Raw genomic sequence first — 25,827 nt, 5'->3', positions numbered from 1 at the left:
GCATTTGCCACATCTGCTCCTGTTTCTCTGCAGATGTTCAGTGTATAATGCACCAAGTCTGGTCACCCTCAGCTCTCACAGGGAATTAAGGGTTTGTCTCTACTAGAATTTGAATTGTAATTCAAAATTGAATTGTTTGTCTTTGCCATGTATTTTGTATACATGTAACACTCGGAGCCACTTTTTCTCAGAGCAGTAAAACTGATATCAGTTGTGCCAGCTTTTCAAAAATAGTTTAGCAGTTGTTAGTAACAGCACATAATAAGTATCTCTAATTCAGATCCCAAGTTCATATTACCAAGTGTCTCTTGTTAACTTCTGAAAAGCCATGTCAATTTTCAATCTCATCTGACTCTTTCTGAAATGTCTACACTCTGCAGAAAACTCTTCTTACATAGAAATGCTGTTTCAGCCTTGCCCTGTCTGTAGGCAAATGTCTATTTGCCTACTGAACATTGATGAGCCCTGGGCAGGGCAGTGACAGACAGTTTACACAGATCCTGTGTCATTAGCTCTGGGGAAGAAAACTCAAACACAAATTTGCGTCAGTTTTGAAGTGGAGCTCATTTGTGGCCATAGCCATTTCTTGCTATCCAGAATTTAGAGAGCTTGTGGTGTTACCTCTCATAATACTTTCTGTGAGCTTAATTATATGTAGATATGGATTTACAGAGGACTCTTGATGTTGATTTTTAACAAAAAGTTATGCTTAACCTGACTTACAAATCCTCCTTGAGTTCCTGCAGGGGAATCTCAATAGACCAGGACCCTGCCTTTTAACTCCTCCTTTTTTATGTTCTACCTGCCTTTCTCTATGATCTCTGGCCATCTGGGCTCGCTACACATGGCACAAATATCTGAAGTCTCACAAACAGCTATTGAAAAAGCAAAAAGCAAAAAAAACCAATAAAAGATGTAGGTTCAAATAAAAACCTTGATAGATACTAGCTAATGTTTGAGCCGGCTTTCAATCTGACTTTTTAATGCAACAATGTAACACAGCTATGTCAACAAACAGTCCTAAACTCCGTCTTTGCGCAGGTTTTGTTTGTGGGTTTATTTTTTACAAGGTCAAAAAAAAAAGAATAAAATTCATGCTGGTGATCAGGAGTGCAAAAGAAAGTTTCAAACAAAGGCAAGACTTGAAATGACTAAGCATAAGGGATGGGGAAAAAAATGCAAAGAGGTAAAGTTAGTGAAGATAACATACTTTTAATCATTACGTAATATTTGATATACAAATATCATGGAGACACGCCAAGTAAGATAGAAAGTAAAAAAAAAAATGGTTGCCTCCAGAAAGAGTTAAGCATTTGTTTTTGGAGGAGAGTACTGGACATGAAACCATAGAAAGGAGGACAAGGGAGTTTGAAATGCAGTTTAAATATTAGATGGGGCCAGTAAAAGAGGAGGGAAGAAAGAGCCAAAGAGCTAAGAGTAGCGATACGATATTTAGAAATGTAAATGTAAAACTGGAATGTGGGAAGGATGCTATACAGGCAGGTAGGGTAAGAGATGAAATGAAAGAGAAATAGGAGCAATTTAAACAAAGACACTAAAGGTCAAATTGAGAATTTCAAAAGAACAGGTCAGAAGGGACCACTGACAGAAAGAGAAAATGGAGACACCTAAAAGGAGAGAGATTGTATGTTTTGTTACCAGTTCTCTTGAACATTCTGGGGAACTGCTGGAAAAAGCACTGCTCACCCTCTGCTACAAAAGGAAAAGACAAAAAGAAATAATGACATACTAAATGTTTTCAGCTAAATGAGGCAAGGATTTGGGAAAGCCACTAAATACAGCAATGGAGAAATTAGGGCCTACGATCACGAGGATGTGTACCAAGAGGGTGATACTAGCTGATACATGAGACAGTTCAAAAATATGATCTGCAAAAGATAATATTAGAAATAGGGAATGTGAGGAGGAAAGCAGTTTGCCAGAAGGTTGGGCCAACAGTCTTAACATTAACATTAGAATTGTCAGAATATCAATGAATATAAATGGTATGGGCAATGGATGAATAAAAGGTGGGAGGGGAAAGAAACAGAATTTTGGATAGCAAACTATCGTATTGCATCATTTATACAGGTTAGAAATAGGAGGCACCGACGCCACTAGAAGAAAAGCAGTGCTTTCATTAGGTTGTCTCCTTGTGTGCATGATACAGAGCATATCTCTCAAGAGAAGTGGCTGACTTCAGATGAGAAATCCAACAACTAGTTACCACATGTCGAAGGAGTTCTTGAATAGCGAGTGTTTTGTAAGAACTTCTCCAGAGCAAGAACTTCTCTTTCAGCCGAGCTACTGATGCCCTCCTCAGCAATTCTGGATCCCACAGTCTTCAAACAATAAACCATGAATTATTTCATTTGGCATTTGGGGCGAGGTCTACCCCATCAGACCACAACTTTCTCAGACAGATGAGTCACTACCTTGGTGACTACAGCCAAGCGCTGGCACAACACATAGAGCAACGCAAGCGTGGAAGGGGAGGATGCAAACCAGCTCTGGAACTCACCTCCCCAGTGACACAGCCACTACCTGTGGGCAGGCTCACAACTCACATGGATTGTAGCTACCTATGTGTTGATGGGAGTGACCTGTTCTCCTTGGTGCTATCCATGCACAAGGCTGGAATGTTGTGGCAGAGGTAGCATGGCATGAAAGCTTAGGAAGAACATGACTTACAGCTGAAATATTGTAAAACACAGAAAGCTATTTTAAAAATTGTCAAAAACATGGCACATTCTCACTCAACAGATTTAGTAATTCAGTGTGCTGTTTTTTTCACTTTACTAATAGCACTGATTTTCAGTTTACACTTTTCCATTCTGCTCAAAGAACAGAGGTGACACATCTATGAATAAGTTGACAAGACACTACTGGCTTCTCCACTATGCCTTAACCCAGAGGTTGTATGGTTTTAACTAGACCAATGCAGTTAAACAGCTACATTTGAGAGAAGAAAATTCAGCTCAAATAGAGTAACTGAGCTACCAAGAAGGGAAATGAGCTACCCCTGAATTCCTGTTTCTATAAACCAATCATGTGCAGTTGTATCAGGAAAAGGGAATCACACGTCTATACCACACTGCTTTAATAGCATAAAGGCTGTGTGTAAAATCAGGCTTTCGGACATCAGACATATTTTCATCTGTTGCAAAGATTTTTTTTCTGTTGTTAAAGCACGTATTGACAGAAATATGCTGTCACTCATCCCAGTGCAAAAATTTCAGTTCAATTTGTTTGCTTATTAATTGACTAGGCTTTGTTCTGATTTTCAAGGAAGGGTCCCCTAAAAGACATATTAAAACATTTAGATACAAATACTGACTTCCGTGCATAAATATAAAAACTCTTCTCTGTCGACAGCAGCATTCAATTCTCAATCAGAACTTTGCAAACCCTTCATTTAACAAATGCCTCCCAAAAATAGGAAGCACCAGTTTTTATTGATATTAAAGGAATAAAATAACATAAAACACTGTCATTACATTCCATGGTTGCCCAGTCACCATACATTTCAGGTAAGTCTTGAGTAGGCCAATATTACTCTATCACTTCAATAAACACAGCCACCAAAAAAACTTGGAGGTATTTTACTAATATTCTCATGTTGCAATTTAACTTTAAGTTTACAAAAATATTGCACATAAAATTTAAAATCACTTAAGACTCTGTGTGTTTGAGGGTATTATTCTCAAGATTTTTGTAATAATGTGAAACCCTTGACTCATTTACTCCCATGATTGCTTAGCTATCAATACATCACAAATTTTGGATATACAGGCACACATGGATTGCTCTCCTATAGATCCCTGACTGCCTCCTCTCTTCCATTTTTGCCTAAGGGTGCAAAAAGTTATTCTTTCCTTTTAACATTAGGGGACAGCAATCTTCCTTTTGATAACAGTTTTAAAAGAAGATGTAGTTTTATAGATCTGAAAGGTATCCAGAACTTGTAACAAACACACAAAAAATCACAGATTAATATTTCTTACCGTTTTCAAAAAACATGCATTTTTGAAGAGCATACTTATTTTACATATTACTCATCTCAAGAATGAATCTGAGGAAGTTTTTTATTATATCAAACATACTTTTGAAATATTTTTTTCTATTTTGGCCTTGTCTAGACGTCAGTTATATTTTTAAAACTTCATATTTTCAGTTCCTACTTCTAGAAGTCACTTTTGGGTTACCAAAAGCAACCTCACTGAAGAACATAACTACTATCTAACCATAGCATGAGGCAGAAAAGCTACAAAAAAAAAGCACATTGTTGTCCATACTAATATTTAAGTATTAAAGCAAACAACAGCCTTAGTTACCTGCCTTTTGTAGAAAAGGTTCTTAATTTTAAATATGATGCAATCTAAAGCTATATTCTTCCTCTCCTTCCAAAAGATACCACCCCAAGATGTAAAACAACCAGTGTCCTGGTGGTTTACCCAGACAATGTAAAGAAATCTCCAGTTCAAACTGTGTGCACAGGCTAAACTGACAAACATTTACACAGCACACTGCTTCCTTTTCCACTGTTTGTATTTCAGATCTGGGAGTCTGCATCTCCCCATGACAAACACCTGAAACAGCAGCAACTTCAGAATGGATTTCATTTTCACTCACTATAAATGTGACCAAAATCCAAGTGAGGAGAAATATTTGGGCTCCTAAATAACTTTGAAAGCTATAGTGTTAAAATATAAAGTGTCTGACATACAGAACCAGTTTCAGTGAGTGCATTTTAGTTTGGTTTCTCAGAATGAGCTAGGAGGCTAGGAAAAAGTCATAAATTCTCTGAAGATACAGGATTTTGACGGGCTGTATGTTTTTTAAAGCAAGTTCCACAACTCACCTTCAAAGTCCAGGCCAAATTAGTAAATCCTTCCTGTTGCTTTCATGAGGGAGTGTGACAACACTCAGTAATTCACTTCCTTCCTTTCCAACCAACAATGTTATTTCCCTTCTCCTGATTTTACAAGCCTCTTCTGGCAAAAGTTACACTTGTAGAATAAACCCTCGTTAACCAAGATTTGCGGCTTACATACGTGAATCTTTCTCATTCAGATCCAACACTTTCACACTCTGAATTCTCTCAGAAGGAAACAGAAAGTTTCTTTATCCGAAACCCAGGCCAGTGAGGGCCACATGGAGTCAAATCGTAACAAATTACACATTTACTGTATGGATAAGAGAAACTTTTCCCTAAACTTGCCTTTAGCAGAAGAAGCTGTTGCAAAGAAATCGATTTTAAATCAAAAGATTACTATAGGAAAATTATCTACAGATGTCTGTGGGATTTAGATGAACTTCAAATAAGCTTAGTCAGACTCAAAAGCTTTTCATAAGCTTGTTCTAAAGTATTTAAGCAAGAAGAATGTGACACAGGTTGTTAATTGAAAAGATTTTGCATCTGTATTTTAAAATAATAAATACCTAGAAGAGATAATTCAGAAGAGTACCTTTTTCACAGATTCTATAAATTCCCATGCAGGACTTTATTAATTGGGATTTCAACAGAAATTTCTTAATAAATCAGAATATCATTTGGATGGGATTCACATAATATATTTCACAACAAGAAACCAGAAGTTTCTGGTTTTTTTTTGGAAGGGGTTCTAGTAAAACATTCTTACAGCCAAAAGCTTTTTCTCACCAACTCTAATATTTTCACTGACTTCCAACAATCTGATACATTTTCTGAAATGATTTCACGATAATGAAAATGGATAAACTGTCCCACACCAGAAAAAACAGTAAACAAAGCTGTGGCCAAACTATTTATTTAAAACTGAAGATTCACATATGCGTGAGATTTTTTTCTCATGGTTTAATTTTAGGCAACATAATAGCTTTTTTATTATGCAGGCTTCCTAAAGGGCCTCTAAATTAGAAAAATTATTCCTCTAAATTAGAAAAAATATTATCACCAACTTTTGAAAAAAAATTTAAATTTATAGATATAGAAAAACTCTAACACAGGTTTTGAAAAAAGCCAGAAGGTCTTATACACTGTGGGTTTTGGCTCTGATATGATTACCTTGTTTGAAATGCATACTCAAAGACATGTAAATGTACTGTGATTTACACAACTTCACACTGCGATCATGCAAACAGCACCCTTGTTAATGGGACTTGTAGTGATAAACCACATTAGTGCATTGAATCCTACAGCAAAGCCTCCAAGTACTGAAAATAAAACAAGAGCTCAGTGAGGTTTTTACTCACTGGGCTTTTTTTTTTCTGGGTTTTTTTTTTTTCTGAATTTACTGTAGAAATACATGAGGTTGCACAAAAAACCCTACATCAAATCTATGCACCAAAAAGGCTGAAAAGGAGAGAATGACCTTCCTTTTTGAAGTAAAGGCTTGTCTTTTGACTCTTAGATAAATAATTATGCCATTTGAGTGTATCCACACATGAGCAGTTTTAAGAAAACAAAACAACACATTCAAAGCTGTCGTAACTCTGGTGTTCATCATCTGCTGCAAGAGTAAAGATGGCCAGAATTCTTGATAAAGAGCAAAAAATATTTCTTTTTAAAATGCCTTACTTCTCAGAATTTAAACATGTATTTTCTGTGTTATTCAATTTTGTGTTTCAAGTATCAAAAGCACCAAGGTGATAAATATTTACTACTCCACTGTCAAAACTCCAAAAACACCAGTGAAATTATTGATGTATAGAAGTGCTAGTCTCTTCTTGAAGAAAGAATTCCGAGTGGTCAACAGTTTATCCTGAGTGCACCAAACTGCTCAAAGATTTTTTTTGCCTCCACTGTACATATTACAGTTAGCATTTTAAGGGTTCAGCTTACTCCCTCTCTTCACCTCAAATATATGTTATTTCCTTCTGATTTTGTGGAAAATTTCAATTCATAGCCCTTTTTCATAGTTTTGTCATGTTCATCTAGGCACCGGAGCAAAACATACCAGAGAACATTTCAGCAACGCTTGTTTTTAAACTATCATTGATTATATAATTTCTTTATTTTCCCAGTTACATGCTTTCCCACTTAGCTAAAATATTTATTCACATGATACTTGTTGAATAAAATTCTCCAAGTCAGCTAGGGCATCATAAAGAGAATCATCTGTGTCCTGACTTCTGAGAAACTTTCGAAGGGTATCTAAAGCACTCAAAGCCTCATTTTTGGATGGTAAAAGCTGTTCAGCTCCCTGAAGTCGATCACCTTCATCCTTATCTTCATCACCAACAAATGTCTCAGCTTTATCTGATGCACTTTCTTTGGCACACATCCCTTCATTATTTGTGGGCACTTCATAAGTTACCAAGCCATCATCTATAGCTGCATATTCTTCCAGAGACAAACCTTCTGGAAACTCTACTCCAGCTGCCCGTGCATGTGCAATGAAATCAAACTCACTCTCAACCTCACTGTCGTTATAATTTGTCTCAGTTTCTAATTTGAAAGTTGCTCCATTGTAACTTTTTGCAATAGTCTCTGGTGTTACTTCCCTCCAGCACCGGTACAGCATCTCAATTGCATCAAGAAGGGGCAGCATAAACTCTTTATTACTTTCTACACAGTCAACAAATCTCTTGATAAGATAGTGTCTGTATTTTACCTTCAGACTTCTGATAATCCTTTCTTTCATAGCTACATATGAAGAAGAGTCTGGAGGAAAGAACACTAATTTGACAGACTTCAGGTTCTTTACTTCTGTGTGAGCTGGGAGAGAATCAACAAGAATAACCACTCGGCGCTGCTGTGCTTGAAATCTGTGATCGAGTTTATGCATCCACTGTTCAAAGATTCCTGAAGTCATACACGCCCTATCATTTGCTTCATAATCCACCGGCAGCGATTTCACATCTTTGAAAGAGCGTGGACTTTTGCTTTTTCCTATAATGAGCAGTGGGAGTTTCTCAGAACCATCCATATTTGTACCCACCACTACAGTGATGCTCTCTTTGCTTTGTTTACCTACAGAACAAGTTTCCCCTTTAAATGCAAATGTGTTATGTGGTAACATTTGATACAACAACCCAGTCTCCTGTATGTAAAACACATTTTTTGGGTGATAATCATTTAAATAACAAGGAAGCACATTTTGGTACCAAGGAGTTGGAGCACCCACTGCAGGAGTAGCAGCTGCTTCTACAGGCTGAGCTCTGAAAACTAAACCATACCTCGACTTGAAACGATCGAGCCAGCCATTGCTGCATTTAAAATCACTGTGTCCAAGCTTCTGAGCAAAATCATTCGCCTTGAGGCGCAACATGGGGCCATTGACCGGCACATTCAAGCACTGTGCGATTCTGTACCACTTCATCAATGCTTCCTCCAGGTCAGCATAAAAAGCAGTCCTCAGTCTTTTCCTTTTAGGATCAAACCGCAAAGTTTCAAAGGCTTCCAAAACTTTTTCCTTATTCTTCATAATAGAAGACAGTGAGTTCCTCTTGATGCCATACTTGGCCGCAACGTCCGCCTTTTTCTTGCCGCTCTCCACAGCGCTTATGATGTCGATTTTCTCCTCGATAGTTATGCTTTTTTTCCTCCTCACCGTGGGTTCGGGCAGAGCCTCTGCCATGGCACCGAGCAGCGTCTCCCAGGCGCGCTCATCCGCGCCCGCAGCCGGCCACGCTCCTTCTCTGCCGCTCCGGCCGCTTTCCCAGCCGGCGGCCCGACCTCACGGGCACGGCGCTCGGCGGGGCTGGAGCAGCCTCCCGGGCGGCGCCGGCGGTGGTTGCCATGGCTGCGACCATAGACATGACGGCCTAGAGAGGCCGCCGCCGTCATCCCTTTCCGGCCCGGCGCTTCCGGCTCCTGCTGCCACCGGAGAAGGAAGAAAATAAAGCTTGAGAGGGGCCGCCGGCGCCGCCCCGCCCGGCCTCCTCCGTCCCCCCTTCCCTCCTTCTCTCCTGCCCTCCCGTCCCCCGCAGCACGACGCCCCCGGGGCCGCAGCGGCGCCGCCGGCAGGTGAGGGACGGGCCGGGCCGGGCCGGGGCAGCAGCTGGGCCCGGGTTCGGGGAGGGCCGGGCCGCGCCTCCCGCTCCGTCCCGTCCGACGTGTCACCCCGCGGGGGCGGCCGCCCTTCCCCGGGCTCCGCGGCGGCACCGGCAGTGCCCAGCGGGTCGGGGTCGGCCCGGCTCGTACGGCCCGCTGCGGGGGTGCTGGGCGGCAGGACAGGGAGGGCAGCGCCCTGCTAGGGAGCAGGCGGGTTCCACGAGAGAGAAAGGGAAGCTGTGTGTTGGTGGAGGAAGAAAGCTGTAGATGCTGTGTGAATTTTGTGCCCCTGGGAGTTATTCCACACCCTGGCAATTACTGTTTTAAGTGTGCCAATTTGTGTTTTGCTTACTGTTCTTAAAGCGTGGAAATGCTTTAGTGTTGTGCGACAAGCAGGTGTTGCATGTGGTGTTGTCTCCAAAGAGAAGCAGTTCTTCCAGGATTTCTTATAGTACCTCTCTAATAGGTTATTTTTAACCAAAACCCACTAATAGCCTTTAATTGCATGAAAGTCTTTGGAGGGGATCATTCTGAACATTCAGCCCAGGATGTAGTTTCTGTTTCTCATGTGTGCTTTTTATGCTTGGTGGAAAAGGTAGCAAGAAGTTATCACTTTGCAGTCGGTGGCTCTGTTACTTAAGAGTTGATTCTCTAGAGAAGATAACAGGTTCTTTTTGCAGGGCTGAAGAAGGATGTTATTTGATCAGTGCAACTCCAAAACTTTCTGAATCGTGTGTGTGTTTATGTATGTGTGTGTGTATGTGTGTGTATGCACACAGTTAAAACGTCAGGAATAAGAAACGCCGAGGAGTGTTATATTGGCAGAACTGGAAGCTGAGGCAGTAGCTTGATCAGCTGCTTTTTTCTGATTTGGTAGAAGTTGAAACCATAACGGCAGCCCACGGCTTAGCTAATCTGGAGATGAGCTGAGCATTAACGTGTTTAGGGCCGGGTTGAAGTAACATGGGGAGTGTGAAGGTCAGCAGCGGCCCTGTTCTCCAGTCTTCTTCTCCATCATGTCTTCTAACTCCCAAGCATAATTATATCTTGCAAGTGGAGCAGCCAGGGAGTTCAAGAGCATTAAGAGGAAACTATGTGTGATTGCAGCCGGAAGTGTTTAATACAGTTCTTTAAAGCATTTTTTAAAAAGTAGTTGATCTCTATCTTGACAAGAATTAGTGAAAATGTTCTTACTTAAAAATTGAAATGGTCATTTTTCTACCAGCACTGGGATTTTCTTCAGTGTTTCAAAAATTTGCATTCTTTATCGTGTTAAGTAGTAAGACAACAATAAAAGTGTGTAATAAACTTCATTTTTGACAGAAGATGTCTTGCTGTTGCCTTATTGGCAATTAATTTAGGAGAAAAGTAAGTGAAGGAACCAGTGCATGTTGCTTAGAAAAGCCAGTCTGATTGTTGAGAATCCCACGGTTCTTATTTCTGAGACCATCAATCATTTACCTAAGCGATGTAAGTAGGTGAAGAATATATTTCTAATTCAAAATTAATTTATTGTTGATGACATTTACTTCCTATTTTTGTGAATAAGCAAATATGAATTTGCCCTTTTAATGAAAAATACATAAGTATGCTCTTATAACCATTCATTATAAATGGTTAATTGTCTTTTTATGTCTCCATCCTAGAGGAAGCTTACTATGTTGTTCATCAGTTCTTGCTTTGTTTTGCTTTTTACTTTGCCAGTGATATTTAAATCCCCAGGACTCAAAAATCATGTGGTTTCATTTATGATGAGCAAAATTTGAAATGATTGAGGTTGTTATCCAATATGCATTTAAGGTAGCTTCACCATGGGGGGGAATGATTCTAAGTTGAGTCTGTGTCTTCTGTTCAGCTGTGGTGCAGTATTTGTGTGGATTTGCCGAATTGGGATAAAAGAGAGCCCAGAAAGGCAGGAGTGATGTGGACAGGGTTTCAGTTCTTGTCAGGATATGGATCAAGCATGTTTTTTCTAACTAAAATCTCTTTGAGTTGTTCTGTTGCAGCAGATGGTAGCAAATGCCCTGGTACACCAGTCACCTAATGTGTTCTAAAGTTGTGGCTTCTTTAGTGCAGAAACAAACCAAGCCCTGGATTACACAATCCATGCTGTACTGGGGATAAGCAGCTTCTTACCAAGAACAGCCCCATGTCTGGCACCTGCAAGACCTGCAGAGATGCTAAAGTCTGTATGGATTTCTGTAGTGGAACCTTAAATGATAGATGTATGTAGATGTCGTGATTACCACAATTTCACATGTGTGTCTTCACTTCTGAATCTTGGTGAAGGTGTAGAAAGTTTTTGTCCTTGCAGTATTTGATGTTTACATCCCCCTTTTTTTTTTTTTTTTTTTTTTTTTTTTTTTTTTTTTTTTGCTGTAGAAGCAGTGATCAGGAAATTTTGTAGTTAAAATTGAATGTGCATTGGAACTTTTTATGAAAGCCACCTTTAATCTACTTTTTTTTTTGCCTTCTCACATTTTAAAATTGATCACTGTGATCCTGCAGATCTGTGTTGAAACTGTTAGCACTACTTGTAGGAAAAGAACACTACAAAAAATTGATCATGGAGGGGTGTTCTAACACAAATGGTGAATTCATTTGGATTTTAAAAAATTATTTGCCTTTATGCAGTGTCTTCTACATGGATTTGTGAGATGGTTCTTGCCCCTAGGTTCTTAAATCTATCAAAAGTTCTTAAATCAATAAAAAATGGTTTTGCCTGTAGCATTTAATAGTTTAGAATAGTGTTACTGTGGTACATAGGCTTGTATGTGATGTACAGATATAACTCCAGGAACACTGATGTGGTAGAACTGAAGAACAGATTGTCTTGATGAATGCTCTACCACAAGATGAATTTAGCTTTTTGTTTAACGAGTAAGGAAATGACACTTATTGTCCTATTCTATCATGTAATTGTTTTAGCTACTCAGAAATAAGCTGTTAAGCACAGAGGTTGTTTTCAGCCACAAGCAGAGTTTGGACAGGACTATGTGGGCAAACAACATCTCTGCTGTACGGTCTTCCATTTTCAAAAGAAATTTGAAAAATTAAGAAAGCTATGTAAGGATGTTAAACTTATTTCTTAATTACTTCAAAAGGACTTTTATACCGATCCTAGAAAAATCCCCCTTCATTCAGTGGTAGCCCTGAATGAACTGTTTTTCTGGAGAAAATCTCTTATTTTACATATTTGGTTTTCCAAAATAAAGTGATAGGTTATCCAGTGTACTATGATCTAGATGATCTAGGTGATTCAGTTTCTCAGCCTTTGTGTCCTTATTTTATTTCCCTTGCTATGTGAGCTGCTTACCTTATTAATTATTTGCTTTAGTTAGAATATTTTATAGCTCAGAAATTTGAAATACAATATAAAAACAAATAGTAATTGCTTTATAAATTTTCTTAATCTGGTATGTGTCTGAACGTGTATGAAATGGTGCAAGACTTAATGAACTGAAGTCATGTGTGATTGTATGCAATACCTGCAGATTAATTAATTTTTAATGATTGGTTGTCTCCTCCTCTCAAACAGCTGAGTGAATTGTGGTGTCACCTGTAGTTATCAGCTATTTGGAATCAAATTTAGATACTTCCCTTACTTAAGATAAAATTGTGTATATAATTCATCTTTCATGATCACTATATTCATTGAGTTGATTTCTTTTGCGTGTGCTCAGTGTTAACAGCTTTCTTTGCTTCGGCAGCTGAGATCTTTTTGAGGCTAAAATGAAAGGGATTCTGTTCTAGTAAACACAAAGACTTAACAGCTTAATAAGTTTCAATGGCTTAGCATTAATGTAATCTTGCAATGTTTGGATAAATCTTATGCCTTAACAAAATGGTGATCTTTGCAATGGTAGGATACAGTCAGTGTACTGTTGCAAGTGGCAGGATATATGTCACCTGAAGAACCTTGTTTGACTTCCAGGGTTTTATGTTGCAAACTTAGTTGTCTGTGGGGAAAGGTTGCTTTGGCAATGGAAGCTTACACTAGACTGTGTTCCTAATCCCTCTTAGATTTTTGGAGAGTTGAAGGCCTGGTCACCATCAAAAGAAGGAGGTTTCACTTTGCTTTAGCAGAACTTGTAAAAGAAGTGTTTTCTGAAAGCCTGCTTTGGTTTCTGTGAGGTGCAACATCCAGCTCCTTTCATTTCAATTAATGCATGCCAAACCTGTTTGGTTTTCAGGTATGTCAGAACACAGCAGTGAATCCACAACACTTGATGAGTCTCAGCCATCTGCAGAAGAGATCCAGTCTGGCTGTGAGGTGATTGGGTGATAGTTATATTAGTGTAAAATCAACCAATCCTAACAAGTTTCAGATTCCCAAAAATTCTGCTGTACATAGCACAGTTGTTAATATGGAGGTATGCACAGCATCTTGAATGGGTGGGGTTGGTTTTGAGACACCATTAAGAACAGTCCAGTTAATTCATAGCAAAGGATTACTTCAGCTAGTAGCCTGTTGCTGTGCTGCAGTATTTGTTTTGTAAGTTGAAGAGATTTAGGCGTGGTAAAATCTGAAATGTGTGAGTACTGCAGGAAAAAAGGGTTGGTATTCAAAGGCATCAATCTTTGTGTAGTATTTTATCTACTGCAGAAGGACTGAATCTTTTTTTCCCTGAGAGCAGATACAGCTTTCACCTCTCTATGGAGAAGTCTGTGACAGATTTGAATTATGAACAAATTCCTAAGGTTCCCAATATTATTTAGGTAATCAGGTGTGTTTGGGATGCTGTTTCAGAAAGACAGAGTCAACATTTTCCTGACTGGTTCTACAGTAAAAATGAAAACAAGTAATGCTGACTTTATCACTATTGGAGTTTCAGTGACAGTGAATTGTTTTTAAACTTTCAGTAAAAACAGAAGAGTGATTCTCTTTAGCATATTTCCAGATCTGATATTTGTAAACATAGATGTACAAAGAAAGCATAGATTGTTACCGAAGGACGATTCCATTTTTTCAAAATAAAGCATGCATCTGAAATGCAATGTTTTCCTCTAGTGCTTATGCCATTCATGTCTAATACATCAATACAATTTTAGGAACTTATTTAAATTTATTTTAGGTTGTTTATACATATGATAAATTTTCTTCTGAGGAATCAATTTCTTTGTATGCTTAGTTTAAGTCAGCTGTGGGCTACACTTGCCAAAGAGACACTTGATTCAGCAATCATACTCCCTATTTCAGCAAAAATACTGTTGTGGTTTAGTGGTTTAGTTTTCTCTCAGATCAATAACCTTACCCTGGTTGTGTGGAGTTACAGGACAGAGGTTAAGAGAAATGGCTGCTGGATTTGGCAGTAGCCTACAGTCAGAGTAGGTATTTGAGATGCTGCACTGCTGATGCTGTGGGCAGTCCTTCATTCTCAGTGGCTTCTTCACTGCATTACTGCCAGCTCTGTTTCATAGGTGCAAGTGTTGGAGGTGTGCCTGCTTTGCAGGCTTGATGGGAGTGGAAAAATTACCCATCCTCTTTTTGAGCACAGGTCACTTTCTTTTGATCTGCAGTGTTTCCAGAATCTTGTTTGCTGTGCAAATACATTGTTCTGGCTCAGGAAGGAGGTGAAGGGATGGTGAAAGCTGCTGGGGGAAGAGCTGGGGGAAAAGGGCAAGGACTGGTTCTTGACAGCAATGCAAACTTAAACTGTTAACTAAAATGGAGATGATGGTTTCTTGTTATGTCTGAGTTAACTTAGCAGTTTATCCCACTTCCCCTTTTCCACTGCTCATTTCAAGCCTTTGCTGCTTGTCTGACCTCATTGCAAACTGATTCAACTCACTGAAGCTGGAAAATTAACCTGGTGAAAAGGTCTATTGCCAGGCTAGTGAGTTGCGTGTGGTGACTGTAGTCAGGTGAGTGTTGGGGTGGTGAGGCACTGTGTGGTTCACAGTAGAGACTGGAAAGTAGGGTGGTGAAATGTCCCCTTTTCAGCAGTGGGAAATTGTTGTTGTTCAAATGTAGCATGGAGCTGACATTAGCAAGTAATTTTGTTCTTTCTCTGAACTAGATACATAGATCTGACTCAAGCAGGAATGCCCAAAAAAATAGGTGAATTGCTTCTAGTTGTCCAGAGAAGCTGATGAATTTTTGTTTCCTAATATATGTATTTATTAGAGATGTGTGCATATGCTTTGAACATGTATATCTCTGAATAAAAGCATAAAAATATATCAGTGTCAAAATTTGCAAAATTATTTAAAATTCTTGTTGAGAAGCACCTAAGTCAAGGTGTTTTTCCTTTAATTAGAGATGCAGTTTTGTTTGTGATCCCTAGCAAAGTGCCTCTTGACAGAAGAGGACTTTCCCTTTGCACTGTGTTATCTGATAATTTGTGGAAAGAACAAAAGTAGCTGTGAACTGAACGTGGCCTATGCCTCTGTATTGTGCAAGTAGCTGTGACAGGCCAAGCATTTTGAAAAATACCTCGCCTGACCATATCAAGTAGAAGTGTAGTTCCTAGCAGTCTTAGAGCTTAATTAAGCACATCTGAGATTTAGAGCAAGCTTAAGAAACTTGAGTTATTGGACAGATTTCCCAAAGCAAAATGTGATGTGGCAGGTAACTAGGGCTTTAGTCTAATGATGTTATATAGCAACTCTCTGTGAGCAGCAGGGAGTTGGACTTGATGATCCTTATGGGTCCCTTACAACTTGAGATAGTCTATAGTCTATGAAATGAAACAAATTACTGTTCTAAAAGTACTTATAAAATAAGCATAGACCTTTTGGTGTGCTTCAGTAGAAGCACATTTATTTGAGCCCACAGACAGTGACTAGTTAGCACAAGTCTTGAGAAGCCTCAAAACTAATAAAGGAAATCAGGCTCACAAATGTGAAGGTAGTGGTGATGTGTGAAAGTGGAAGAAATATTAGTAATGGGGTATGACAGAAGATATTCCAGTTAAGAATGATGCAAGTGATGCTCAGTAAGTACCAGTAAAATCTTTGTGTTATATTGATGCTCTGTAAAGCTTCACATGTGGTTGGAGAAGCTGATGGCACTTCAGATCCTGATCTCAGGCTGTGCCTCTTTCTGACCCTTGGGCTGAAAAGAGCTGGTTCAGTTTGATGATTGAAGAGCTTTAAGGGTATAAGGGTACCTATTCTCAAGTACCTGTTGATCGTACACCTTGTCTTGCCAGTCTATCACAAGTATATGGGCTGGTTTGAGGACTTGAGACACCTTTTATGTAAGTGAACAAACACTGCCTCGGTTGTGTGTTGATCTTTCTACTGTTTACACTTGAGATGACTGATGAAGCTGCCTTGCAGAGTTAGGAGCAGCTTTTTCAAAGGGATGAAATTTTCACTTCCTCTTAATTTTGAAGTGTTAAGCTGCCATTCTCTCTTCAGGTGCTTGTAAATGATGTGCAGTTCTTCTGGGAATGTCTCTTCAAGGCTATACCTTAGGTTATACTTGAAAGCAGTGTACTTGAAACACAGCTGCTGCTACTATTCATGATGCAGCTGTGTTTGAAACTAACTTTGAATCCTGACTTCTCTTGGTACTTTTGAGCTCTTTTGGTGCTTCTGCTTGTCACGTTTGCTGCTGTTGATTTCATGAGACTTGCATACCAACAGTTTAGTCAGAAGGTGGCACTATATTATGGTAAAATAAGAAGCAGCTGAAACCATTTTAAAATTTGGAATCATTGTTTTTTCTTGTAACACATTATTAAACATATCGCTCTTCTCTAGCATTTATTGTTTATTAATTGCTAGTACAATTTTTTTAGCCAAGCTCATTGTAATTTGAGATACTGAAACTACTCTAAGGCTGAAGCGTGCACATAAAACATTTGTCTGTGCCTGCGCCTCATTTATGTCTTACTCCCCCAATGCCAATGGGTTAAATTTTTGTTTTCCTTTCTCTTATATCTGGAAACTTTAACTTCTGACTGAGCTGTGCTAGAGTATTGCTGTGATTCAATGCTGTGATTAAATAAACATATACAGACTGAGTATATCAGAGTATTTCCAGTTGGAGTTTGAAATAAAATCAACTGTTATGAAACCCATACGTCAAATATTTTCATATAGATTACTTATTGGAAATGTAAGACAAATGCTAACCTGTTTCTTTTTACAGGGAAGTGCAATGGCTCAAGAATCTCCCAAAAATTCAGCGGCAGAAATTCCTGTGACTAGCAATGGACAGCTGGAAGATTCTCATGAACACAGCTTTAACAGGGTCAGAATTTTCTTTGCTGTCTGTTATGGTACCATTATCAGAAATGCTGAAGTTAAAATTCAATGCATAGCAGTCTTCACTTGGTGTAGTTTTCTGGAGGTTTACTGAAAAAACGCCTACGAAGCTCATAGATTATTATAAGAGTTGACATAACACAGTGCAGTTGCATATGGCAATGATCTTTGGGGTGAAAGGCACGTTCGCAGTGGCAGAAGCTGAGTTCTTCCCCCTCCGCTCGGTGCAGGTGACCCATCAGTTTTGCTCTTGCTCCGGCGCCCAGCAGAGGGCGCTGGGGCACAGCCTGTGGAATTTGGGCTCCTTTTATTTGCATTTTCGTTTGGAATTGTCCACGTTTATTTGGTATCTGCTGAGGCTTAGGTTTTAAGGAAAGCTCTTAAGTTTTAGCAGTTCCGTACTGAATTGCAGTGCAGAATTCTTCGTAAAAGAAATACTCAGCAGAACTTCAACATTTTATTCTGTTTTACTAAAATGCTGATTAGAGGGGGAAACCTTCATAAGATCTACCAGTGACATAATGTAAAAATTAGTAGAGTGTTTAATGAAATAAAGTTAAAACTACATTTCTATGAAGATGTATGTTTAGGGAGACAAGGTTGGGGAATGCATCTTGAAGTGGTAAGGAATTTGGGTTCACCTCAAATCAGGGAAACAGACTTAGTAATTTGAAGCTTGATGATCTTGCTGCTGCTGTGACTTGACTGCTGTCTAAGTTACCTTTTTCTTACATAGTGATTCTTCTGCAGTGCATGCAACACTTTTGTACAGCAAATGGAACTTGCACTCTTGGTGACTGCATTAGGGCCCTTGCTCAGGCAAAATGTAAAGCTGAAATTTTAAGGTGGTTTTTGTCTATGGCCGTATGTGAAAGTTGGAGTAGATTTTTCCTGCATGCTAATCGTTTTGCTGGCTTGGAGTCAACTATATTTTGAAACTTCTGCTTTGATAAAAATGGGTCAAATCATTGGTCAAATTGCAGAAAAATCTGTATTCTGCAAGCATATTTGAACTTGCTGTAATTATTTTCGCAGTGCTTATTCTGAGATCAATGAAGAAGTGCACTTCAATTATTTTTTTGAACTGTCTTGTACAAGTTCACACCTGCTTGTGTGACCTGAAGTCAGAATATGTGATAATCAAGGCTTCTTATAAACAAAACAAAGAAAATAAACTTCTTGGAATTAACATCTAGGTCTGTTTACTAATCTGTTAGTCTCAAATTCTAGTATTTAGCTTCTATTCATCTTGCTTCATGTTTGTTATTTCTAATGCTTAACGCCATGCTTTCTCTTTTTTTCCTTGCCAGGTAATTTTTTGCTTTAACCTAAAGCAATATGCATTGCACCACAAGAATTTTGGGGTCTTTTTTCCTACAACTTATGGAAATGACAAGCCAAGTACTGGTTTTTATGAAGTCACTTAAGAAAGGGGCAAGAAACCCTGACCACTCTAATTTGTACTGTTACCACAGTGCTCAGTAAGAGTATGTGACCACAGTAGAGTTTAGAGCACTCCAGTGTGCTGATTTTGATTGCACCTTCTTGGGAAGCTAGGGAACAAAGTAATTTTAATTTCCTGCTTCTTTATTTGTATGATCAGGGAAATATTAATCTAGATGCTGTACAATTCAGATGTAAAGAACAAAATACTACTTGTTCTGTATTTTTTTTAGTCTTCTGCAGCTATTTTGCCGCCAAGACTTGAGCAGCTTTTTGCATGTTTTTGAGTCAAGAGGTATTTGTACAACCTTTTCTTTAGAATTCTTTAACTGCAAAACTGCACTTTCCTCTAGAATTGTGTTCTGTTTGGCACTTCCATCAGATCTCATCCATAAGCTGCTCAGGCATGAAAATGCACATTTGTGTTTCACCAAATGCAGTATTAATATTCAAGCATAAGAAGTATTTCATTTTGTGTGGCAGTGCAGAGCAAATGTATTTACCTGGAAATGACAAGTAGGATTGTTCCTTCTTTAAAGAGGGATGCCATTAGTTTTGCAGAACATCAGACAGCATAGATTGCCATAATGTCATTTCAGAAGGAAGTATGTTAGTTCCATTTTTGTGGGAATGTGACATAGCACTAATTGGTGCATCTTCTTGGTATAATGCATATTTAAAAGGTAACTTAAGTGTTTTCCTAACTGTAAAATCTCAGTCAGAAATATGCTGCTACATTCTAATTCTCTAATAAGCCATGCCCATGGAATTCAGACAAGTTTTGTCCTGCCCATATGATGGATGGAAACTCTTTTACTGAAAAAAGCTGTAGCTTCAGTCATCACTGGATCGAATATCTAACGTTCTTTCAGTACAGAAAAGCTTGACATAGTGCTTTTTAACTCCCCAAGCTCTGTTGGATCTCACTTGAGCTTTAAGAACTTGATGTATGGAACTGTTTGCTAATGTTTGGGTATTTGTTAGACAGAAGACTTCAGCATTTCCTAATCAAAAGTTTTTCTTATTACTTTGTATAAGAAAGCCCAACGTACAAAAAGTCTGGCTAGTTTGTATTATTGACTTGTTTTACTTCACTTATCCCTGACTTCCAGAGCGCAGTTTTCCTCTCATGCTGTTGGAATGATGTGATTAGCATAGTGGTGTTTTAGTGTGACTAGGGGTATTGGGAGCTGAGGACAGTAGGAAGGAGTGAGGGAAATATATTATTGCTATTGTTCCTATATGCAAGAACATGCCATATAGTGTCAGAGCTGCATATAATAATAATAAACTAAATTCTTCAGAAAACAGTTTGATCTTCCTGTAAAGATATTAAAGCAGCTGTAAGCGATTTGTTATGTTTAAAGTATTGCACAAAATCTACATTATATTCTTAGCAGTTTGAGCCTGAATTTGTTTCCTTTAATTTTTGATGCTGCCTCTCCTCATGGTTCTTAGTGTGCTTTCATGGGAACAAAACCATAGTTAAGCATATAAAACCAGTAATAAACTTCAGGATGCAAAAAGGTAATGAACTTTGTTGTGAGTCTTCAATTTGTCTTACTAGAATTATGAAATAAGGTCTGGGATCTGATGAATCTGAGTGCATGTGTTCACTGACTTTACTGTAATTTTACTGCTAGATTGCACAAATAGATAAGGTCAATTCTCTTTTGTTTTTTGCTTTCTGAAAAAAATCCTAGCTTTGTCACTTACATTCTGCCTGCAGTGTCTGAGTTAGTCTCTTAGGTTTTGCTATGTTGACTGACTTAGTTAGATTTTTACTTAGGGTAATTTTAGTTTAATTAATGTAGAACTGATTTAAAATATAGTTCTAGAACTGTGTCAGTTCTAGAAAACTGGTGTGAGAGGAGATAAAAAAGTCAAATGTTGTTCATACAGTCTGTTTCATACGGTCTGAAAAACCAAAAATATGCATATTAATGATGAGAGTGGGAGGGAAACTAAAACTGGATTGTGGTATGACATTAGGTAATTCAAAAGGATGTAGTAAAAGGGGTCTTCTGGTTGAAGGGCAGTGTACTGGAGAATAGAAGAAATGTGTTCATCTGTTATTTGCCACTTCATCAAAGATTAAAGCCTTCAGGTCTTCTCCCATTTATTTACGTTGAATTTATATGGATGTGAGGATCTAGTGGCTCAGTTAATGGAGAATAGGAACTGAGTGATGTAATGGGGCAAAGAGAAGAAAATGCTGAATGTGTATGAGGAGCTCTACTTGCACGTGATTTTGATAAGAAGTTAAAGTTCAGAGCCCATGTATTTTACTGGATAGACATTATGTCTATCTGCATAACCTTTTGTTCTGTAGGGCTTATATTCACACTTTAAACTGTGAACTTTGCAATCAGATAGGTATGTTGTAAATTTTTCCTGAAGTCAACTTGAGTAGTTTTATTTAAAATGTCATCCACCATTAAAAACACGCAAGCATATGATTGGTGTGATACTAGTTGTTCCACTGTTGAACTAGCCATTGATGTGAGGTTTTAAGAATACCTTAATTCAAGGTATTAAAGGCAAGTAAAACTGTCAAACCTGCTGTTGGTACTAAGCAGAAGTTAATGCTTAGTGATGCATTACTAATGGAGTACTATAACTAAGAAATTAATCCAGTGTTGTTTCCTTAGTTGCTCCTTAGTTAAGTTTCTATAAATTGAGTTTTGGCTGGGTTGGTGTCTGCTGTTGGAGAAACAATACAGTTCTTGTCTTTCCCCTTTTCATTTTAGATTATTATGGATAGCATGATTGGGAAGTATCATTTTGGAAATAGTCTCATAATTCAGCCAACATTCCTTCATGAACATGCAGTCTGAATGACTTCTTTGCTGTGTCTGCTGTCTCAACAGGACTGCTATGTCAAAAATTCATACTGGTTCATCAAACAACTCTATTATCTGTATAATAGAGCTGTGTAAATAAGGCTAACCTGACTAAACTATATGTAGTTTAATATAGTGATTTGAAGTTATTAACATGGGATTTTAACAAATGGTTAAAATGGCTTAATTGTTCTATGACATACAGGTTGGAACTGTCTTGACTAGACCTAATTAAGCTAGTGTACTTATTCTGTTTAGCTATATTTTGTGCTTTTGCTTTTTGCTAAATGAGAATGGAGTAGGTAATGCAACCTTTTAACTTGGGAATCTTCTGAGTTGTGGGTTTTTTTATACCTCTAGCTCTGGGTCTCAGTGAACTTAGAAAATTAAAATGCTTCTGCTAGGTGGTAATTGCATAAACATGGTTTCAGCCTCATACAAATGGAAATTATTAATGAAGCATTTTTCTATTTGTTTTTTGGTGATGGTGATCCTGTAATTGATTTGTGGGTTTGCCATGTATCAATAAATCTTGATCGATTCTAGAGACTTGAATTTACCTTTTACAAAGAAGGGGGGAAATCTTAAACTCACCTGGAAGAGCAGTACATTATCAAAATATAATCATCATATGGTAGTAGGGGAATCTGTCCTCGCTTCCTATGTTGTAAGAGCCAAACTTACATTTAGTGGGAGCAAACACAAAAGCTATTTATGTTGCCTTCTTACCATTCAAACATTAAGTACACTCATACCTTCCCTTAAGTATGCTGTTTTGTGCAGTGTTTATAAATTATCCCTCTTTGTAAGTTATTGAAGGGATAACTGTTTTGTCAGTATGATTACAGATTTTTGGTAGCTTTTTGTTTATTTACACTTGTGTTAAGAAAAAAAAAAAGAGCAAGCACAATCAGTTGCAAGAATGACATTAAAACTTTTAGTTTACATGCAGCAATGTGTCTCCCCTGCACAGCAACTTGTATATTTGTAAACAACGAAAAGATATTGTTTTGATAATCACTGACTTTTTCTCAGTTCTGGTCATGTGTAAATCAACAAATGGCTAAGTTTTCTTTTAAATTCGTATGTAAGAATATCATTCTTCACAAAGATATATTTGAACTGGTTTATAGGTGTTTAAAAAGGAGTTTGAATTGAACTTTGCCTTTCTTTAAATTGAACTTTGTCTTTTTGACAATGGGAAAAAAGTAGATCTCTTTGAACAAATATATGTTTGTATACATACACACATGTATACAGATTCATGTGAAAAAGTCTGGTATATATATGCACAATTGTAGATCTTTAAAATTTTTATATTCCAAATATCAAGTTTTTGTTTAAGAGATGGACGCATTGCAGTATCTCGATTTATTTAATTCTGTAGTTTGTTCAGCTTGTGTTTAACTTCAGATTAGAATTACATCGAGTGTACAGAAGTAGTGCAGTTGCTTGGGTTTAGATACAAACTTTTGTCTTTGCAAAGCAGATGTTCTGCATTTTAACCTTAAATACAGATGATTGCTTAGATTCCTATTGCAAACATGCTTAAGCAGGTTAGCTGTCTACAGTTGTTTGGCTTCAGGTTTAGCTATTTCTGAAAACTACACAACACGCCAGGGTGCCTTCAGGAAAAAAAAAAAATTATGCCATGTCCTTTTTTTGAAATCAGTGCATCTTCTCTGCAATCTGGTTGTCCTTTTTCAAGTCTCTATACTTTTTCAGCTTCTAGTGACTTGCTACATTTTGAGTTAAATGGCCTGTATTAGCTAAACTAAGTTGAAGCAAAGGCTTTTCAGCATACCACCGACTGCTTAAAGTACAAGTACTTAAATGGAAGCACCAATGTTAAGTCAGTTGTGAAGACTGAAAACAGTATGTATCTAAAGTTCTGACATGCTTAATTTGGGAGATCAGGTTCTGCATGTGACTACTATTTGTTTTTCATGCTGTTTCTTTTTTTTTTTTTTTTTTTTTTTTTTTTTTGTATGGCATGATCTATTATCACATAGTCTGTTCATGTAGGTGAAAGTTTGGCTGTAGGAACTGGTTACTCTTTGCAGTAACATGCTGGGTTTTTGATGCCAGCAAAATTTCTGGAATTCACATGGAAAAATTAATTTGCTGGAATTCATATGTTTGTAGTTCTTCCTTTTTTCTTCTTCCCAGGGGTTTGTCCTAAACTGAAGACATCTAAATAAATCTGGGGGGATGTAATCCAAAACTACTTCTTGACAATCTGAGCCTCTAGGCAGTATCAGTATAATTCTTATGCAGTAACTTGCTTCTGGTTTGTGGATTGAGTGACTACAGTTATAGGTCAAACATGGATTAGATTTTAAAGGTTGTGATTTCTTTTTCCTTGTAATTAGAAGCATTGCATGGATCATAAACAGTTACTACCTGTGTCTAGAAACAGACATCTTAAAGTTATGTATAGCTTTTCTCTAGTGATCCTTGATACTTTCTTACTTTTTTACCTCTGATGGAAGCAGAGGGAATGCAAAATAGTATCTGACTGCAGACACTGCAGTTTTCTGCTCTCTTGATGCTTTTATTTTTTGTAACTGTGTTTTACCTTTTTGCTTTCACTTTCATAGTACTTCTTCACTCACTTTTTACTTCTATGAATTAATGGTTTTCAATTGCTTAAAAACCTGAACTTTTTTTAAGTACTTGTATCTAATTCCACAACACCAGAGGCTTAAACTTCACTTGGATCACTGGCAAGGTAGTCCAGGCAACCTGTGGGGAGCTTTTTGCAGAGGTAGATAAGACAGCAAAAATGGGCAGTAGGATGGTATGTGTGGAGTCTTTCTTAGGCCTGTGCTGGGTTTCAGTGAAGACTTTGATTACTTGAGAGCTGGTTAGAATAGTTGATCAAGCCCTCAAACGTTAAACAAGGAGATCTCAGGCAATTTTAAATGAAGGAGTTTCAAAAGCAAACAAAAGTAAGTGCTCAGCTTTGTGCTCTGAGTGCTTATGATGCAGAATAGGTGCTCAGAAGGAAGCTGTTTAAGTGATGCCTTTCTGGATGTCACTTCTGGATGTAAAATATTGAAAAGATTTTATGTGCTATTTGTAACAAATAAGGATGCTATTAATTTTAAGGCTATTTCTTGCTTGGTGATTTTTTTTAATCTTTAACATTATGATAGTTGCTTCCATATTTTTGGTTTGTAAGGTGTTTTTTGCTTGATAATCTTATATCATTCTGCACCCCTGTCAGTTTTTAACTGGACACTTTATTAAACTGACATGGTTGCTTGGACCAGCTTCAGACTACGTAACATGATGCTTTTTGGTAACTGCTTCTCTAAGACATGGCGTTCTACTTGGTCATCAATATAACAAAATATCTAGAATAAATACTCAGGCTATACTTACAGTGTTTCTCATTCATTTATGTTTTATTTGTGCATACCAGTAGAAAGCAGTGACACTAGCAAGGACTTTCTAGGCTAAAGGCAGAAATGCTTGTCTGAGAGCTGCTGAAACTGTATTATAATACTTTAGAGTCACTTAAATTGCTTTTTTTTTTTTTTTGTCTTTAACTTTCTACTTTTATTCATATATTTTCCAGGACTTGAAATGTTCATTACCAGTTGGACTAGGACTTTCTGAAACCAAAATAACATCTCATGGCTTTGATGGTGCCAAAGAGGGAGTTGTTGAAGCAGGGCAGTTTCCAAATAAAGGTAAGTGCTTTTTTTTTTTTTTTTTTTTTTTTTGTATCTCAATTTAAAATCTTTAGGCATATTCTTACATGGTCAGAAATACAATGTTCTGTAGTTGCTTTGAGCAGTTTGGATGAATGTACTCAAATCAATTTGTTTGAATTGAGATCTGCATTAGTGACAACCAGTTTATCTTCTCTTGTAGCTGGTTGTTAAAATAAGAGAATACATGCTACACTTGTTGTATCTGTCAAGGGACTGGAGGAAACTACTTAGTGTTAAGTTGGTCTGCAGTTATGGGAAGGGAAGGCCTTGGGCACCTTGAACTGGTGTCAGGCTGAAGAATTTTACTAATACATTGTGTTGAAGTTTTCTTCTGTGCTGAAGATTTTGCAGGTTACTGTTCTGATTTGAAATGTAACTGGAGAGTTATTTAGTTGTTATACACACTTCACTTACTGAGAATAGATTAAAAAGTGGGATTCTTCTTGGAGTATAAATGTATGCCTTAGAGAATCTAAGTGATAGACAAACCAATAATGTCACAATTTCCTGTCTAAACGTGATAGAATACCATGATATTGTATGGGCAAATGGTGCTCAATGAATTATGTACCTTTGACAGTTTCTGAATTTGAAAGATTTGAAATTATCTCATTTGTGCAGCTAT

General features: G+C 37.8%; 2 protein-coding genes across 6 annotated transcripts in view; one reads left to right on the top strand and one right to left on the bottom strand.

Moving 5' to 3' along the window:
* Positions 1-5,636: 5,636 nt before the first annotated feature.
* On the bottom strand, positions 5,637-8,630 carry TIGD4 (tigger transposable element derived 4). Its single transcript, XM_038135470.1, has one exon. It carries the CDS (start codon positions 8,559-8,561, stop codon positions 7,035-7,037), a length of 1,527 nt encoding a protein of 508 aa, XP_037991398.1. The 5' UTR covers positions 8,562-8,630; the 3' UTR covers positions 5,637-7,034.
* Positions 8,631-8,805: 175 nt separating this feature from the next.
* ARFIP1 (ADP ribosylation factor interacting protein 1) overlaps positions 8,806-25,827 on the top strand; it is a 40,651-nt gene continuing 23,629 nt past the window's right edge. For 3 of the 5 annotated variants that reach the window (XM_038135474.1, XM_038135472.1, XM_038135471.1), the window contains exons 1-4: positions 8,815-8,950; positions 13,171-13,250; positions 17,079-17,180; positions 25,064-25,178. In XM_038135474.1, the coding sequence (XP_037991402.1) occupies positions 13,173-13,250; positions 17,079-17,180; positions 25,064-25,178 (295 nt within the window). In that variant the 5' untranslated portion in view covers positions 8,815-8,950; positions 13,171-13,172. Of the gene's footprint in view, positions 8,951-13,170; positions 13,251-17,078; positions 17,181-25,063; positions 25,179-25,827 lie in introns of all 5 variants that reach the window. The other 2 variants (XM_038135473.1, XM_038135475.1) reach the window with 2 other exon arrangements.

The sequence above is a fragment of the Motacilla alba genome, chromosome 4 (genome assembly GCF_015832195.1).
Source record: "Motacilla alba alba isolate MOTALB_02 chromosome 4, Motacilla_alba_V1.0_pri, whole genome shotgun sequence".
In the NCBI taxonomy this organism is placed as follows: domain Eukaryota; kingdom Metazoa; phylum Chordata; class Aves; order Passeriformes; family Motacillidae; genus Motacilla; species Motacilla alba.
This window is presented reverse-complemented; position numbering and strand designations above follow the sequence as displayed.